Source organism: Sphaerodactylus townsendi, linkage group LG11 (genome assembly GCF_021028975.2).
Source record: "Sphaerodactylus townsendi isolate TG3544 linkage group LG11, MPM_Stown_v2.3, whole genome shotgun sequence".
Lineage (NCBI taxonomy): Eukaryota > Metazoa > Chordata > Lepidosauria > Squamata > Sphaerodactylidae > Sphaerodactylus > Sphaerodactylus townsendi.
Genome location: NC_059435.1, coordinates 31,540,131 through 31,559,922, shown reverse-complemented (window position 1 = coordinate 31,559,922; position 19,792 = coordinate 31,540,131). Strand labels below are relative to the sequence as shown.

The following is a 19,792-nucleotide window of genomic DNA, read 5'->3' as shown; positions in this document are numbered from 1 at the left end:
TTTGAAGATGAATAACTCTGCCAACAGATATTTTTGTCTGTTGGTTTTTTTGAAGGTGTTCACAATAAAGGTGAAATCCATACATTGCAGCTCTCAGGGAATACAATGACCAGAAGAGTTGAAGCCATTTCTAGTGACCTGTAATATCAGTTGCTATCTGACTTGCAGAAATGTCTGTATATTCTTGTTATATTTAAATTATTCCATACTTGTGGTTTGCTTTACTCACAAAGAGAAGACGGGAGGTAAGTATTTGAAATAAAATGTTAAATAAAAGCATGGTCTTATAGTTGGCCTGGCTTCTTCAACAGCCGTTCCGCAGTTGGTCCCGCCTCTTTCAGCAGTCATTTTGCAGTTGGCCCCACCTCTTCCGGCAGACATTTTGTGCTTGTCCTCACCAACCTGTCTCCTAATCCCAAAACTGCCCACAAGCTCAAAATGGTTGGGGATCCCGTTATATGGTATATATACTCCCTGCACATGGATATTTAAAAAACTCTAATTGAAATGTCAAGCATATTAAATGAAACAATTCCAGTTAACAACAATTATTGCTATGAGATCAGAGAATTCTTCTACTGTCATTCTCTATCTGGATCAGTTTTCTCAAGGATAGCATTTAACCATTCATTCTGTTTCAAGGCACAAGACCAACAGCATTGTTAGATGTTACTTACAACGCATATATTGGGTGCCAGCCAAAAACATACCCTTCCCTCTCAGTTAGATCACGACCTAATGGAGGAGGATGCAGTACACTACATACCATTACAGAAATCAAAGCAAAGCCAATTACTAGATGAAACCTGTCTGTAGATAAGATAGTCAACTGGCATGCAAATACTCAAGTGAAAAGCTGCACCAGACATGAGGCAGGGCAATCCTCACATATCTCTGCAACAGGTCCTGCTTTTTTCTATTCATTTTCCCAGCATCTATCAAAGGCCATTAGCAGAAACATGGCTTTCAGTGCTTTCATGGCTTTCAGATTTTACCAGACATACAAAATGCTTTTTAAAGCTTAGGGTAAATAAAGCTGTATATAATTTAAACATCAGATTTGATGGAAGTCCACTCACAAATACAGTTGTGAACAGTCTACCTGATAAGTGAAAATGATCTGGAATGAGGGGTGAGTAGCATAGTAGCCAAATTTGGAGATGACACCAACTTCGGGATGGTAAAAACCAAGGATGATTGTAAAGAACTCTAGGAGGATCTCCACAAACTGGGCCACAATCTGGCAAATGAAGTTCAATGTTAATAAGAGAATGTGATACATGTTGGAACAAAAAAAATCCCAAGTATATGTTAAAAGGATCCAGGGGCATAATGAGAGTGTGGTAAGGGAAGGCCCCCCCCCCCCCCCCCCGAGCACCAGTTGCCTGGAAGCATCTTGAGAGGGGAAAGGCCTCGGGGGTCACAGTACGTAGCTCAGAGAAAGAGTCAGGCCACTGTGCTACAGGGATGAAAAAGGCAAACTCTTTGTGGAGGATTATTAAGAAAGAAATTGAAAATAACACTGCTAATATTATAAAGCCCCTGTATAGATGAATAGCCTCATTTGGAATACTGTGTGCAGTTCTGATCGCCATATATCACATTGCAGAACTGGAAAGAACACAGAAGAGAGCAACCAAGATGTTTAGGGGGCTGGAGCACCATCCCTATGAGGAAAAGCTAAAGAGTCTGGGACTTTTCAGTTTAGAAAAGAGGTGACTGGGGGGTGGGGCATGATCAAGGCTTATAAAATTATGCACAGGGTGGAGAGAATTGACAAAAAGAACTTTTTCTGACTCCCAAAATTCTAGCACTCAAGAGCATCCAATGAAGCTGATGGACAGTAGATTAAAGCCCACACCCCACCAACTTGTGCCCTTCTATCAGGCAACTCAGAGATGCTACGGTAACTTTGTACCACTTCAAAACATTCAGTTCTCTCTCCTCCCCAAAAAAAGTTGTGTGTCCATAAATAGCTCAAAGGGGGGAAAAAAGAGAGAAAACCAAAGTTTTCCAAAGGACAATGCAGTAATATTACAGAACAATAATCAGAATGGCTCACCATATCACTTTGCATATCATCTCACCACGGAGCACAACTCTTGAGTTAACTGGTTCACATGCTAGGCATAACATAACATGATATGTTCACAGCAGGTACGTACAACTTTAAGTGCAAACCTAATTAGAAGAGTTTTACACCCTTCTAAATTTAAAGGTTTGAAGGTTATAACTGAACTCAGGTTTGCACTGTTTGTCTCTTAATAATCTCTAAACGTATGCACATGCCAGAAAGGTCATGAGGAAGCATGGAAGGAAGAACAACGTAAGTTCTCCAGAATGCTCTCAGTGGATTTGAGTAATTCGATTTCTTCTCCCTCCCCCCCTTTAGTTCCTTTACCCAACATTATACTGCTCTCTTAATATTCCATCTACTGCGGAGGACTTTTAGCCCTCGGCAGGACTTTTTGCAAAAGGGGATTTCTCTTTATTTACAAGTCATATTCCGAGTAACTGGGGAGTCTCTGTGTGGGTAGAAATCTCCAGCCTTGTTTGTGGATTTTTGTGGGTTTCATCAGCCACAGGGCAGACCAAGAAGTTTATTATGGACTGGATGCAAGTACTCCCCTGGAACTCAGCAAGGCGTTTTCTACTCTCCACTTAGCAGAAAAAAGCCATCCGATTCAACATTACTCCAGATATCTTATACTGTAGTCTGGATATTGTTGTTGCTCTTGTAATCGTAGTGGTGGGTTGTTTTTTAAAGCAATATGTTTCTGATAGTATAGATGGACAAAAAAAAACCAATAAAACCAGCGGGCGCTCATTTTAAAAACAAAAGGACTTCTGAAGCATGATGACTGTAACAGCATATGGCCAGCAGGTGGTGCCCTGTAATAATGCTATATTGATTTTCAAGAGCTCTCTTGGGGCAGCCTCTAAGTAAGAACATGGACTGATTTCAAAGCAAAACCCAAAAAATGACCATTGGTTTTGAAATGAAAATCAAAACAAATTCACACAATTAAGTTTATGATTCCACTGGCCCAACTTATTGGTTTCCATCCAATGGAGATAAAATTCTCAGGGACTGTATCTCCCATCCAAATTTGAGCAATGCAGAAAAGTGCTACTAGTATTACAAGAAATTAAATAAAGGGCTGTGATTTTTTTTAAAAAAAGAATAGTGTGGCATTAGGAAAGCTAACTTCCCGACAACTACAAAATGTGGGAAGGCAGCTACAACACATACATCAGATATATATAAACAGGAGTTAATTCAGTCTAAATTCAGTTTGTGATATGTGTAGTCAGCAGGGGAGAAAGGAAGGAAACTGAAATAAGAGAGGTATCCAGGCAGTCACAACAGATTTTATGTTTTGGGTTTGTGTTTCAGCTTCAACTGCCTAGAAAATGAAATTTGGCAGACATGATCCCTTTGGTTGAAGATTACCATTTCAGAGAAGGTTATCCAGATTGGAGTAGGAGGGTAAATTACACCTGGAAATGTGTTTCCCATGAAAACCAAAGAAAAGAACCCAAATAAAAAAATTAATAACAAAAATCTGGGTACATTTGCACATCCCCACCTGCAAAGGCAGAAAGCAATTTGGAAACCCGTACTACACATCTCCAGTGAAAAGCAACAAAAAGGCTTGACGAGATTTTGAGCATCAGATGCACAGATTAATGCAAGCAACTGGATACAGACAACTTCAGCCACAAGGACTCAAACAATGGGCAAATCCAATCACAAAACCTGCCCTGGGTCTCGACAACAGTCACCAGGATGAGCTTGAATTAGTTCACAAGAGATAATGTTCTGAATGAGCAAACATCCCATAGAGTGCTACTCTCAGGGAGGGAGTAAACACATTCATCTCATCCAAATGGCCAGATTTGATTAAGTAAACGCATAAACTAAGACTGCACTGACCTATATAATAAGATTTGTGAAAATGAAAGCCATTAACATGGTGATGAAGGGCAACACTTTGTTATTAAAGCACTTTGTCACCAAGGCACCTGTAGTTTACACCTGCCTGGACGAAAAGTGTCATGCACCACTTCCAAATGGTTTATTTTGTCCAAGTGAGCGGAGCAATAAATCCCAATAAAGCCCAGAGGCCACCTCCAGAAGCTAACTGCAAGTAACACAATTAATTTACAGCATAGATTTCAGAATACTAGCTGCCCACTTCAAGAATGCAGTAATGTTTCCTACTCAATCCATAATTCAGCTTGGCCTTTTAGAAACAATTCATCAGCAAAAGAGTGCCTTCTGCACACACCGAGCACTTTCATTTCACTGCCCAATGACTTGAATACATATCTGACACACAGAAGTCTGTTAATTTAAGAAAAGGCTGATCACTGCCAATGAGACTATAAATACGCTTAAAGGTGAAAGCCTAACACTTGAGTGGACACACATATATCACTTACCCATCAGCTTACAGTCCATCTTCAGCATCTATTTATACAGCCTTCATCATCCCTGGCTACAAATAGCGTAACATGCTTTACTATTATACTAGATATAACAGTAAAGCTGCATAACTAAGGCCACCCACAAAAATGTGTTCCTGCATTGCAGGAGGTTGGACTTGATGGTCCTTGGGGGTCTCTTCCAACTTTATGATTCTATGATTCTAATACAGTGGGAATACACAGGTATCCAGAAAAATAGGAGTATAAATCAACCAAAAGGGGAGGAACCTCTCAAGAACGAATGGATGTAGGTTGAGCATGCTCCAAGAAGTCAAAGAATACTGATAGGTAAGAGCCAGTTAAAATGGAGAAGGAAACAAAATGGCAGAAATTGTGCCCAGATCAGAGTCCCAAGAGAACTGTCAGTGAAAAAGCTTGGGGGGTTGCGGCAGAAAACCACAAATCATTTGTCCCACCCATTTCATCCCCTTACCATGTTCCTGATGGGGTCCAGTTCGTTTCCTTTAACAAAAAAACCATCATAAATGGAGTTCCTACCATGAAGGCAGTAAAAGAGTCCCACCAGAAACTGCAGAAAACTCAGAAAATCCTTAGGCATACAGACACATTTGTGAATTAAACCACACACCCCACTTACAAAAAATGGTTTAATGAGGACAGAGATGTCCCCTGTCTTTGAACCGTTGAGGTTAACTGAGAGTTAAGAGGAGGGAAAGGGAAATCAAACTAAACCAAGATGAAGATAGGAAAATGCCTTGCTCAAGTACTTTAGTAATATCCTGGGGAGGAATATTTGGCCTGGAGAAGGGTGCTCCAATTGTTCCTCTCTCCTACCTAGTCCCCTAATACTTACACTGGGGAGGGGAAGTGTTACATCTTATTATGTTACAGAGTACAAGAAAATGATATAGAAATCCTGCATAACAAAGCTACATAAATCATGATACAGATGAAAGTCAGAACACAGCTAGAAACAAAAGCTACCTAGATAAAATGACAACCAATAATCTGTAACAGAACAGCAAAATCTATATGAAATGCATCATGTCTGCCCCCTTGTACCTTAGCAATATCATTCTCCAAACTACACTAGTTGCTCAAAAGAGAAATGATGGCTTTAGAAAAGGATAACATTAAGAATGGGAGAAAGGAGAAGCATTTATTAAAATCTAATTCCCACAAGTGGCCCCCCTGCCTATGGATACCTACATTGGCAGATAAGGGGCACACTCATCCCCAACAGGTTTTTGGACCCCTTAGGTCTGCAGAAAAAAATGAAAATTAAAAACAATAAAACCAGGGCATTGAAATTCACCCAATTAAAAAAAATAACGTTGTCTGCACATGTTCAGACAATGTCCTTCAGTCGCTGCCACTTGCCCAGGGCAGTGCCAGGTGAGTTGGCAAAATAATGGAACTGGGGAGGAGGCCTCACCATGCTTGCCCAGAGAAATGCGGGGTGAACTCGCAACAGAGCAGGTAGGGAGGAGAAGGTCTGGAGCCACAATTGGGGGGGGGGTGGTATTCCCCCTTGTGACTTTCACAGGCCCTCACTTGTACTGATATAAAATCACATTACACAATTCCAGTTATAAATTGATCTTGGCATTAATTGAGATAAATTCAATCTTTCACAAGCAATTTCCTACTTTATTATGTAAACGTATTTCTGTATTCCAGGCCACATCATAGGATCCTACAGTTGTTAAGCTGTTATAGATATATGCCACACTCACCTCTGTAGCCAACTGCACATCTTCTCCATCTTGTGTTGAAGTTGGTACTACTGCCCAGGTAAGACTGGCACTGGCAGATGTCAAAGAATTAAGGGCACCATTTTTTAGTGGTTCAGTGGAATGAGACTTTGGCCCATGCCATCCTAGTAGGCTTTCTGAAAAAAACAAAACAAACTGCAATATCTGTGTATTCTCTATTGAGGGATCCAGCTCAGACAGCCAAGAACTTGCTTGTGTGATATTTAGAGTTCCTGCTGTGAATTCTGAAAAACTCATTTATTCCAAAAAGGAACTGTAAGTTTAAAAAGCAAAACAATCACAATTGGAAAACTTCTTTTTTCAGCATCAAAACAGCAAGCAAGTACCTGAGATTTTTCTGCAGCTAAAGCAGCAGCAATCGAAACAGAGCATCTTCTTCAAGTACAAACATAGGCATAGATGGAAATCTCAGATCTATCCTGAAGAAGTACTCAAATTAGTTTCCTCTAAACTTCTGAAGAGAAGACAGGATTTTGTGACATCACAGAATGTTGGCAAGATTTCTGTTGATGCTAGAGTTCTGTGATGGAACAGAGGAAGAAAGCCAGGAGCTACACTTCTCTGCGACTCAACAGGAGCTTAAATCCCAGATTGATAATAATGCCAGCCTTCCTTCAAACAGCCTTTCCACAGCAAAAAAAGATACATAAGCCAGCGTGGTCAAGCCATGCATCAGTTTGAAAAGAAGCATACCCTGAAAAGCCCAGTCTGGCGTAATACTGAATAAATCATATTAGTAGCCTGGAGTCTGGTGCGTTTCTTGTGGCGGTGAGACAAGAAAAGGAAAGAGGTTAACGGTGGGTGGTTGCTTTTGCATCGGGCCTAAAAGGAGATCCTTCAGAGAAAAATGACGACTTAAAATGAGGAGAAAGGAGAAGAAGTTGGGCTAACTGTGAGAGGCAGCTTCAGAAGAGCAACCCAAACTCCGTAGTTTTGTTGCTGTTCAGGAAGGAATTTTACTACAGAAGGGTTCTGGCATCGGTGATGAGAAAGGGGGTATGATGTAGAACACTTTCAAGGGGATGTTGATGAAGACCTTATATGCCCCATATGTAGCAAGGTCCTGGAGGAACCAGTGCAGGCTCCTCATTGTGAACACGTCTTCTGCAATGCCTGCATTACTCAGTGGTTCTCCCAATAGCAGACGTGTCCCATGAACCGAAGCAATGTGACAATGGCTCACCTTCGCCCTGCTCCTTGGATCATGCGTATTATGCTATCTAAGTTGCAGATTACTTGTGACAATGCTGGTTTTGGGTGCACTGATGTTGTGTGCCTCGACAACCTGATCTCTCACCTCAATGACTGTGAACACAATCCAAAGCAGCCTGTAACTTGCAAACAGGGATGTGGCTTGGAAATGCCCAAAGATGAGTTGTCAAATCATAACTGTATCAAACACTTAAGGTCAGGGGTTCAGCAGCAGCAGACCAGAACAGCTGAGCTGGAACAGACATCCCACCAACTAGCAGAACAGAAATGTGACACTGAGTTATTGAAGGCATATTTGCGAGTAATATGTAGCATCAACCTCAACCTACAGAATCTGGAGGAGACAATTGAATACAATGAAATCCTAGAGTGGATGAATTCTTTGCAACTTGATCGGGTGACACGGTGGGGTAGCATGATCTCCACGCCAGATGCAGTACTCCAGGCTGTGATCAAGCAGTCATTGGCGGAATGTGGCTGCCCCACACTGATCATCAATGAGATGACTGAAAATGCCCACAAACGGAACTGGCCCCAAGGATTGGCCACTCAAGAAACTCGCCAGATGAACTGGCACTGTTATGAAAACTATGTGGCCAAACGCATCGCAGGGAAGCAGGCTGTGGTGGTGATGGCCTGTGAGAATCAGAACATGGGGGAGGAGATGGTGCTGGAGCCAGGCCTGGTGATGATGTTTGCGCATGGAGTGGAGGAAATCTAAAGACTTAACGGAGATGATAAAACAACATGCGTGAAAGGGGTGGGGGGAAGTACCATATCCAAGCCCACTGATAGTGCCCCTGCTGTGCTGAATTAAGGCATTCTTCTCTATGTTGATTTAAAGCATCACTTCCTAATCATGCCGCTCAGGTGTCCCAGCAATGTATGCAATGTATTAGTAGCCCATGTCAAGACTAAAATGATAAAACTTTGCCTTGAAACAAAGAAGCTGTTAGAAGAATGTATTCATAAACCAAATGAACACTGGACATTCACCTAGCAGATTCGACATCGGAGTGTTCAGTGCTCTTTAACCAAGCAAATAAAACCATCATTTGTCAAGGCTCCACCAGGTTTGAATGATCATCTGCAAACCAAATTCTGCTTTTCCACACACTATATTAGGCACAGCAGTCTCAGTTAAAAAGATAAGCAGCTCCACTTCTGCTGAGGCCTTTCATAAATGCTCCTGAAATGCTATTAGACTGACATGTGACTGGCAAAGAGGTTGATGTGTCTTTTCTAAGAATGTATCTGCCTCATTTGCAATTCTGATTAGCAGGCCACAAAAAGGAGTAATTATTCCTCACTGAAAATGCCACACAAAGCAATTTAGTTTTAAATTCCACACAGAAAGCTAAGTGCTGACTCAGTTCATGAGTCACCTCTAAGGAACTAGATTAAATAATCTTTATCTTTTTTTCCCTAGTCGCTACATTTTAGTTAGAAGCCTTATGGATGTTTTACTGTAGGTAGAATCTTGTTATTAAAGAAAAGAGAAGTCTATCACAAAAATGGCTTTACCCACCTGAAGTCAATGACCTGCTACTACTGTGGTGGCTCACTTGGTGTATGCCCTGTTGTAGCAACTGCAGGCATTCTCCAAGGCAGCTGAGGGTGGCAGCAGAGGTAGCTTTTAGAAGCAGCAAGTCTTGATCCAAGGCAGAAAGAGGACCAGAACCTGGGAGGGATTCAATGGCTTGCACAAGGTTCTTCTGCTGTCCTTCCACTTGGCTCATCATCTGCAATATTTATATTTTTTTAAGTATGCATAATGCACACACAAAGCAATTCATGAAAAGCCAGCTCTTCACTCGATTTGCCAAAACAATGCAAGGAAGAAGGCAACAGTCAAGAAATGACCTTGGTGTCCACCTGCGACATGGCTAGCATGGAACAGGAGGAGAAGGTGCTTGGGTAGCAGAACTGTCTGAGGTGGGCCTGGCCCTCTCTACTTCTCTCACACATGGAGAAAGGCAGGAAATATACCAGACTTCTGTGCTGATTTCAGAAAAACTTGGAAAATGACAGCTGAAAAGCACATTGCACTGGGCTTTGGACGACCTTAAAAAGTCCACAGTATATTTCTACAGTTAAGATCCCACCCATTCCCTCAGAAGAGGTCTACTATAGATAGTGCCAAGAACAAATTTTGGCAGCCTGTCTAGGTCAGCGGATGCATGGATTCTGCTAACAGCATATTTCCATTACTTAAACAGTTCCATCTATGTGCAAAAAGATAAACTGATAGAAATCCAAAATCACAAATGGTAGCCCTCAGAACATTCTGAAGCCTACTGTTCTCCAAAAAAGAAAAGGTTTGAGTGGAGACTACAATATGAGGCTACCAACTTGAAGTTTGCTTGCAAAATTCACTCTGGAATGTGGGGTTCTTTCAACAGATCCTGGAAACTAACATCACAGAGATTGCTGTCCTACCAGCACCTGCTAGGTAGGAGTTGGCTGCATTCACATGGGGTGGATTATATCCATTAGACTGCATTTTGTATTCATTTATACACAGACACACACACCTACTGTGACATATCTTCTCTCGCATTACTTGATTTTTGGTATCACATTGTTATAGCTGATAAGTGAGTAGTAATGACAAATGTGGGTCTCTAGTGTGGCATTTATAAAAATGCTTCCTGAAAAATGCAATGCACTACAAGTTAACTGGACTCTTTCCTCTGTTCTCCTTGGGCTTACAGCAATGTTACCATACTGTCCTGGCATACGGGGGGGGGGGGGGGGCTTATTCACAGGTATCCCTGCCCGTGTGCCAGCCTAAAGAGTGATGCTGGCATTGCAGAGATGGGGAGCCCATTCTCTGGCAATAGCCAGGTCTACCTACAAGGAACTTCCAGAATTTTTTTTTTCTTTCTGTTCTCACGCTCTCAGCTTGCTTACCACAGCAGCACATTTTCAGCTCCACAGCCAAGGAACAATATGTCCTCAACATGATACAGTAGCCCTGCTGAATGGGTACTCATGTCCAGCCACAAGACGACCCCTGACGACATTGCCTTCCCTGATTATCTTAACCCAGATACTCCCTTCTGTAACTAACTTCTCCTGACCACCTTACAATGCACTCTACTGTTTCTCAAACAATCCATCCAGACACCTCCCAAAAGTTGTCCTGACATCCCCCCAAAAAAGATGATTCTTCACCCTAGAAATATTCTAGCCTCCAAAGGGCCAATCGCCCCGTGCCATTGACACCTTTTCATCTTTGTTACTGTGCCCAATGTGTTGCCCCCTGGAACTAGATGCTGGTCATTTGGTTCTGAGCCCCGGATCTTCTTCCCGTCGTGATCAGGTCGTATTACCCACATACATATATATCCCATACCCCTTTCTATTCCAAACCTATTTTCCAACCTATTTATATCGCAGGAACTCTCTCTCTCTCTCTCTGTCTGTCTGTCTGTCTGTCTGTCTCTCTGTCTGTCTCTCTGTCTGTCTCTCTGTCTGTCTGTGTACTGCATTGAATCAAGTGCTTGTGAACCTCTTATCACTACAATATTGTCAAATTTGCATTACATTCCTCTCTGTGGATTTTCTTCCAAGAGCTGATCTTCATATACATTGATATTAAGGATTCCCTACCCAGCCTCTTGCAATATTAATAAGCAGTCTGCTCTGAGATAATTTTCCCCACATTATTGAGAGACTGAGTTTCCATCCTGGGTAACAGCAATCGTGAACTATTTCAACTACTTAAAAAAAAAAAAAACCTTATTCACAAGCTCCGAGAGAATTACATTGATGAGGCAGAATCAGGGAGAGGGGGTAGAAATTACCAAAGAATAAGGACTAGCACAAGCATGAATGTCTTCTGTATAAACATGGCTATAGTTTTGCTGCCAGCATGTGCTTCGTGGCATGCTGGAATACTACAGACTGGGATCTGGGGACCCAGTTTAAATTCTCATTCTACCACTGATGACCTTGGACCAGTTAGTGTATCTCAGTTCAGCCTACTCACAAGGGTAGTCGATAAAATGGGAAAGAGAAAACTATGAGCAACTGTAACATCTTTAGCAGACAAAAAGCTTGCGACAAAACATTTCCCCAGTAAGAAAATGCTGAAGTTGCTATATAGTCAATCCCAACATAATTTCATAAATTTGTTTTAACAAAGAATATTAAAAACACAAATGAATCTAAAATAATGTAATGTTCTTCTTCTTTTGGAAAATCTCAGCAAAGAGCATTGCCGGCCAACATTCATGGGCTTTCCCCAAAACCCTGCTTAAAAGAACCCTTTGCATTCAGCATGATACATCCATCAAACATCAGTGCACATGACATGATAATTATACCCTGGCCCTGTTCCTTGGATGCTCCATCCAACACTGGGGAATCAAGTGCACTATGCTCAGTACTAAGTACCTCTATTCTAGCTATTTCGGATCTCACAGATGCCAGACATTTTTTCACCATCCAAGAAACTGAAAAATATAGTCTATTTTTGAGTCCAGTTGCTGCCTATTTGAATATTTTCCACTCGCCTGAAGAAATCAGACAATGGGGTGGGGGGAGGCAATGGCCTAAGTAGACTAGACACACAGTGCCAAGTTTCCTAGTACCATATGTACCAACTCTGAATATACTGCACGCGCCATTATACAAAACAGCATTTTAAGTCTGCCTTGCAAACTCCAATCAAACTCCCCCGCCAACATATTTTAAGCTAATAATCAATAGCCCCAAAAGCGTTTTGTCTCTTATTCCATTCCTTGTCTTGTCTTTTCTTTTTTTTTTTTGCGGTTTGCTTGAGGTTTTTAGAAGCATTCAGGATAAACCACACATCTATTAGCAAAAACGGTTTTTATTTCTGAGGGTCCTTGCTGAAGAGACTGCAGCATCCACGTTAATCGTCTGTTTCTGGACTCAAGAAAGCCCGTTTTGCTTTCTGTTCCCCCAACAAGTTTAAACAATTTGGTTCAAAAACACAATATCTGACAAATGTATCACAGTTGACCATGTTTCTGTCACATGCTGAGTCATTCATTTGTTTAATCAAAGCCTGAACTCCTCAAATATCTCATCTATTTAGAAGATGGAAAGATTATGAATCCTATATAACTGTAGCAAGTAATCATAAACTGTATTGTCGAAGGGTTTCACGGCCGGAATCACTGGGGTGTTGTGTGGTCTGAAGATGCCAGCCACAGATGCAGGCGAAATGTCAGGAGAAAATGCTACTAGAACACAGCCATATAGCCCGGAAACCACACAAAACCCCAGTAATCATAAACTACTTACCCTAAGCTTATTCAGGCATGCACATCATCAACAAGCAAGTATTTGATGGTTTTCATCTTAATTCACACATTCCGTTGGATGTTTATTGCACAAAAATAAACTGAATATGAAATTGATCATCTTACAAACGACAGCCATCAACATATAAGAACAACCATTTCTGAAACACAACAGGAAACTCCACCAAACGTTACAGTATCTCAGAGAGACATCAGAAGGTAGTAAAAGATTGCTAGGATCTAAAGTACAGAAAGACTACACAATTCACCCATCACCTAGTGAATAGGATAATCTGGAATGTAACTTGAAAACCAGGGCAAAACACTGTATTCAAACAGACACCCTCCATTACATAATCTTATTAACCAAGACAGCTTATTTATTTACCTGATCAAGCTACCTTTGGTGTAGTTTACTCAGAGGAAATAATTTTTCCATAGGAAATCTATTAGCAAACATAATTTTAAAAAATTATGGAGTTTCCCGCTTGGGCACATAAGTATACATGTCTGAACACCAATGCTGAAGTCTTTACTTCACCAAACTCTATCCTTGAATCTCAGAGTTGTCCATGGCTAAAGTTACATAGAAACAGAAGTTCAAGTTCCACAACTCAGTTATATTTATGTCACATTGACAGTGAATTCTATGGAACACAGCTTCCTAATATCTAAGCTCAACTTGGTTGTGAATCAGGCTGCACAATACCAGTCACGATATTTAGTTCTTAATACAAACCCATTTCTCCACCCCTCCCCTGCTTCTCCTAGTTGAACACATCCTCATAGTGCTGTTATGACACCTCAAGCCCATCAGTGCTGAAAATAGGAACAGTCATAGTGATATCAGAAAATGAGGTAATCTCAACAAGGCTGCTTTGTCAAATTAAAATATTAAACCTTTTAGTTTTCACAGAGATCTGGCAGGTTGAAGCTGGAACAGTGGCACGACTCTCACTGATGGAAACTGATATAGTTTAAGAGCTCTTATTTTACCAGTCTACTTAGTCTTGATCAGGGGTCTGCAACCTGTGGCTCTCCAGATGTTCATAGACTACAATTCCCATCAGCCCCTGCCAGCATGGCCAATTGGCCATTATGGCGGGGAGCTGTCGATGGCCAACAGTAATCCATGAACATCTGGAGAGGCTCAGGTTGGAATGAACCTAATCCTATAAAAGCACCTAAACCTTACAAGAAAGAAGCAGCTTCACGTGGAACAAGCCAGTGACAGAGTACTTTTAGCAGGTACTTTCATGAAAGGACGTTTTGCCAGCAGCCATCCAGAACACCATAAATATTTCCTGGCCACTCATACTTTAGCTCAGTATCTTTACCACCAGTCTATGGAAAGTGGTAGACCACAGTACTCCATCTATATTCACTGCTCAGATCTTGGTCAGTACTTTTTTAACCAGTAATAGTAAATGTACCAATATTCCTGAATTATTTTGGGCAAAATCACAATCCCAGGACTTACAAGGGAGTTGACAACTAGTTGACAAGACTGAGGGTGGTATTCTTAAAATATGCAACTATTAAATCTCTGTCAGAAAGGCAGAACACAAATGAAGCAAATAAACTAAATAAATATTGAGCAGTCTCATATCCAGCAAAAAAACAGCTAGTGAAGACTCCATATTTTCCCATGGTTGTAATGTCCACATATCTGAAAAACTAAAGCACATAAGAACTCGCATGTTTTATGTTGTACTTAGAGGATCTCTTTTCCATCACAAATCTATTCTTTATCTATGTAAGTGTCTATTCAACGCACATACACCAAACTAACATGTACACCAATTAAGTTCCAACAAGCCCCAGAAGTTACCTCCGTACTGAAAAGTATAGCTTTCAATCTTCCATTTGGTTTACCTCTTCCGCCCTGCCCCCCCCCCACAAATCTCCCATGAGACCATGTTCTCCTTTATAATCATATACTGCCCAAAAGAATGTCTAACTATTAGCACTCCAAAAAACAAAGATCTAGCAGAAGGAACAGGACTTGCCCAATCTCATCAAACTTAGAAGGTAATAGTCATTTTGAACGGAAGTCTTACTCTCTCTCATTTTCCTCTCTTGGTCATCTTTTTTTCTAAACTAAAAAGCCCCAAAGGCATCATCTTTTCCTTGTAGGAAAGGTATTTCTAGAACCTTGGTCATTTTGACTGTCCTTTTCTGCATGTTTTCCAGTGCTACAATATTATTTCAGACACAGGATGGATAGAATTGCCCCATGTAGTCACACAATAGATCTGTATGATTATGAAATCAGTCACTTGAAATCATTCCTGCCATTGAATGTAACTTTTTCACCACTGATGAATACCAAGTCAACATTGCGTCAAGCTATCTACCATAACTTTAAGAACTCTTCCCCGGCCAGTCAACACCAGTTTACATATATGCTGATGGGATGAAAAGACTGGCGGCGGGGGGAGGGGGGGTTCAAGGAGTACCACTTTACAATTACACTGAAATTTATTTGCCGTACTGTCAACTATTCATTCCATTTGGAGAGATCCTTTTGGAGTTCTTCACAATCTGCTTTGATCTTTAACATCTTGAGTAATTTGGTATCATCAACAGTCTTGGCCATCTCACTGCTCTATGCCTCACCCTGACTCTAAATGATTTATGAGCAAATTAAATAGCACCAGATGCAATACAATTGCCTATAGTTATATACCTCCATTGTGAAAACTGCCCATTTACCCTTATTAGCTAGTGTGGCATACTAGGAAATTAATTGAGCTTTTAATCACCACAAGGAAGTAAAGTTCAGATAGATCACTTGTCCAAACTTTCTAGTCTGATAAGAATGAGAAGATGACAGCTCTGGTGCCATTTTTTTGGCCTCTGTTTTGATTGAAATGTGTTCTAGAGAGAGAATGTTGTGTTTTTAACTGATGCACCTGTCCTTTAATTGGAGCCAGAGTTTTATCAGCTCCAAACCATCTGTCAACCATCCAAGCTGATTCATGCTTTCACTGCCCTTTTCCTTGGATTATTCATTGCTTGGACAGATGGACTCTTGGTCTAGAGCACTGGATCCTTGTTGGATCTGCACAGATAGGTAGTTCTAGCTTCACCTTCTCATTATACATCTTTGGCCTCTTATTTTCCTCTCGAGTGCAATCCATTACTCAGTGTGTCTGTACACCTGGAATACATAGCCAGAAGAAGAAGAAGAGGAGGAGTTTGGATTGATACCCCATCTTTCTCTCTTGTAAGAAGACTCAAGGCAGCTTAGAAACTCCTCCCCTTCCTCTCCCCACTTGTGAGGTAGGTGAGGCTGAAAGAGTTCCAAAGAACTGTGACTAGTCCAAAGTCACCCAGCAGGAAAACAAATCCAGTACACCAGCTAACAATCTACACTCATGTGGAGAAGTGAGGAATCAAACCCAGTTAACCACTAAACCATGCTGACTCCCTAAGCTGACAAACTCATATACAGCCAATACTTCACGCTGGGGAAAGTTGGAATCTTTATCTATGGGCTTGTGGTGGCTCTCAGAAGCCCTCTTCTATAATATGTAAGACCCCATAATTTTTTTCTATATTTTCCAAATACAGTTGCTTCTGCACAACATGAGCCAAATCCATCATAAAAGGAAAGAAGGCATCCTTGTACGAGGAAAGACCAGAATTAGGGAAGAGCCTTCTATCTTAAATAGAATACAACACCCACCTTTGTTAACAGGAAATACAGTACATACTTTCAGTATACCATTCATAATTAGTTTATTCAGAACTCCAAAATAAACTTTCCCTTGAACTTTATATACAATGCTGCACAACTCACTATAAGGTGACCTCGGTGTTTATTTTAAACCACAAGGACTTATCTCAAGCCAAATTATCTGTATTTTTAGAACTGAAAAAAAAACTCCAGGGGTTTTTATGATTTAAAGTGCTAGCAAGAAAACAGCAGACATTTCTTACCTCTCTGACTTCATGGAGATGGGCAGGACGCTGTGCCTTGGCTTTTCGGGCCGCTGCGGGAGATTTGTGATGTGTAATTGTGACAACTGGCTGCCCACTCTGATTGAGATTTTTCTGGGAACCAGGAAAGGTGGAGTTGGCCACTCCGTGAGGAAACAAAGACAAGCCTTTCACTCGAGAAGATGAGGAGCTCTGGAATAATCAGAGGTCAGCACACATTATGATGATAAGAGAATCTTAGATTTCCAATTCAGAATGAAATTTTTGTATTAGTGGCAGTGAAAACAGCTGACAACACCAAAGGTTCAATGCAATTTTTCTCAGCCCTCCCCACTTTCCCCCGCTAGAAATCTTCACATTAGCCATGAAAGTGTTCAAAATCCACAGACAACAAAGGAAATTTACCTGCCCAGGAAAATTGCACAAGGCAGCTCCAAAAAGTGTAAGGAGGCCCTGTCTCTCACCAATTATGTGCAGTACCAAGTTTAAGCAAAAGGAAAAAGAGAGGAAGGGCTGCCATCAGTATATGCTCAGGTAAGGCAGATACCAGTCCCAGGCCTCCTGGCAGGGCCAACTGCCACCAACCTGCTGCTGAATGCCTGAGCTGCAACTTGCCCCTCCCCCCTCTGACTGGAACTTCACCACCCCTCCTCCCTGACACATGCACCACCCAGCATCATTGGGGAAGGGCATGAAGGCAGTATACAGAGTGGTGACATTTTTGGCAGCAACAGCGGTTGTACTCCCTCAGTCACAGGCTGCTCAGTGCCATCAAAGAAAGGTCTGGAGGGAGGGCTTGAAGCCAGAGGAAGGACACGTAAACAGGCAGTTGGGCAGGAAAGGAAGTGCCACCGGAGGATTGATGTTGGGCAGAGGAAGGGAAAAGGCCTCTGAGAACTGTCTGCCCAGGGTCCCCCAAAACCTGGAACCAACCCTGCATGGAGGAAGCCAACTTCAATCCACACATGATACCACAACAGCTTTCTTCCTCTTCCTATAGAGGACTCACCCTTTATGTCAGAAACCTTCCATCAGCCTTTAGTACCAATTTGAGTTCCTGAACAGTCTTCCAAAGGCACGTAATGCGAAAAAAGAAACCCTTAAAGCTCTACCAGGGAGAGGGCTTTCTCGGCCATGGCACCAAAGCTCCAGAACTCTTTCCCCAGAGAGATTTGTCTGTCCTCTTCTGTTGTCATTTTCTACCACTGGGCATTTTGTTTTGTTTGGCATTTCTCCACTGACCCCACCCTCTTAACCAACATCTAATGTTTTCTATGTTCTTAAACAAGTTTGTATGTGTTTTAATTCAATTTTAATGGTTTTTGAAGTTGTTTTAATGAGATATGTTTGGGATAGGAGTTTATTTAAAAGGTTTCATAATGTATTTTATCATGCATGTTTTAAACTGTTTACCACCTTAGCAGTCCTCATAAGGGCAGAAAGGTGCGTAATTGAAATCAGGCATAAAAGACCACTGATTTCAACAGGTTTTAACTGATATAGCTCAGTACAGGATTGCACAGTAACATATACCTTGACCAACTAATAATATTCAGTATGGGGTCTTTTTGTGCAAATTCAGAACAAAACGTTCCTTTTGCTTTTGGTGTCTTTTTTATGGAAGTACCTACAACACTACAGTTGCAATACAAAGGCTTCTTGTTCAAGAATATATCTCAGTAAATTTGTTGGGGTTTATTTCTAAACAACCAGGCATGGAATATGGCTCTGAATATTAAAGTAACTAATACCACATCTCTGACCTGGATAGCCCCAGCATAGCCTGATCTCAGCAGATCTCAGAAGCTAAGTAGGATTGACCCTGACTTGTATTTGGATGTGAGACCACTGAGGAATTCCAGGGTCATGATGCAGGCAGGCAGTGGCAAACCACCTCGGAAGATCTCTTGCCTTGAAAACCTTATGGGGTTGTCATAGATCAGCTGTGACTTGACAGCACGCACACTCACACAAAATCCCACAATGTCTTCCTGTTTTAAGTTAAAGCTAATGTCCCCAGAACAATTTGTATGAATATACTGAGAACAACAGTCAGGTTATGCCTGTGATAACTTACCTCAATATAAAAAAAGCAAAAACTGCTAATAAGACTCTTTTAATAAGACTTTTTTGTTTAATTTTTTAAGTACTTCTCCCACTAAGAATAATGAAATGGTACTGTACTGTTGTTTTAAACTATTCCACATAATCCTTCTGTATTTATTTATTTATTTTATTTCTGAGGCTTTTATACCGCCCCATCCCCGAAGGGCTCTGGAGGGTGCGGAAGTTAGCAAATCATAACTCAATTTTTTCTTAACAGTCAAGCCAGCCCAGCATTCTGTTTATTTTATGTGGTGACTTCACCTTACATGGCTTCTGGCAAAGGTCATTTTCACTGTTCTCTATAAGAAATGAAATGAGAGAACTATAAGAAAAGAAATGAGAACTAGGACTACATTTTCTTTCTTGTTCTTTTGGAAACATGATCTGTTCCAATTTTTGAAGCAAGAAGCTTATACAAGACTGGTAATTTGGCGGGCGGGGGGGGGCACTTCTAGCATATTTTCACCAATATCACTTCAGAAAAATACAAGGCTCATTATTCCATTTGCCTTTCATACCTCGTGTGGCAGAATTAATCACACCAACTTCATCATCTGACCAAGCAGTAACAGCTTTGATCTCTTGAAACACATGACAAACGGGGGGAAAAAAACTAGGCCACAATTTAGGTTTACAAATTCCTGGTGGGGAAATTCCTGAAGATTTGTGGTAGGAGTCTGGAATGTGCTGGGTTTGGGAAAGGGAGGGACATCAGCAGGGTATAATGCTATACAGCCCACCCTCCAAAGGAGCCATTTTGTCCAGAGTAACTGATCCCTGTACCACGGAAATCAGCTGTAATTCTGGGAGATCTGCAGGCTTCATTTGCGGCAATCCTACCGCAACTAGTTGAAGTGTGTGCCGGGGGGGGGGGGGGGGAGCTACAAGAAACAAGTTCTCCCAGGAACTAAAAGTTCTACAGTTTTTGATCTGTTCTGCTTCTCCTAAATTCAATTCTCCCTTTTGTCAAATATCCAGTCTTTGTGAAAACTTTAAAAATAAGTGAACAATTTATCTGCTTGTCTC

General features: G+C 41.3%; 2 protein-coding genes across 4 annotated transcripts in view; one reads left to right on the top strand and one right to left on the bottom strand.

Annotated features, from left to right (window-relative positions):
• OSBPL10 (oxysterol binding protein like 10) overlaps positions 1-19,792 on the bottom strand; it is an 85,475-nt gene that overhangs the window by 38,536 nt on the left and 27,147 nt on the right. For 2 of the 3 annotated variants that reach the window (XM_048511069.1, XM_048511072.1), the window contains exons 4-6: positions 16,661-16,852; positions 8,968-9,181; positions 6,189-6,343 (exon numbers count right to left, since the gene is read on the bottom strand). In XM_048511069.1, coding sequence (XP_048367026.1) covers positions 6,189-6,343; positions 8,968-9,181; positions 16,661-16,852 — 561 coding nt within the window. The remainder of the gene's footprint in view (positions 1-6,188; positions 6,344-8,967; positions 9,182-16,660; positions 16,853-19,792) is intronic. The other variant, XM_048511070.1, reaches the window with a different exon arrangement.
• Positions 6,895-8,160, top strand: LOC125441013 (E3 ubiquitin-protein ligase NRDP1-like). The gene is given in 2 exon segments (XM_048511263.1): positions 6,895-6,940; positions 7,217-8,160. Coding segments are annotated over 2 exon segments (990 nt in total).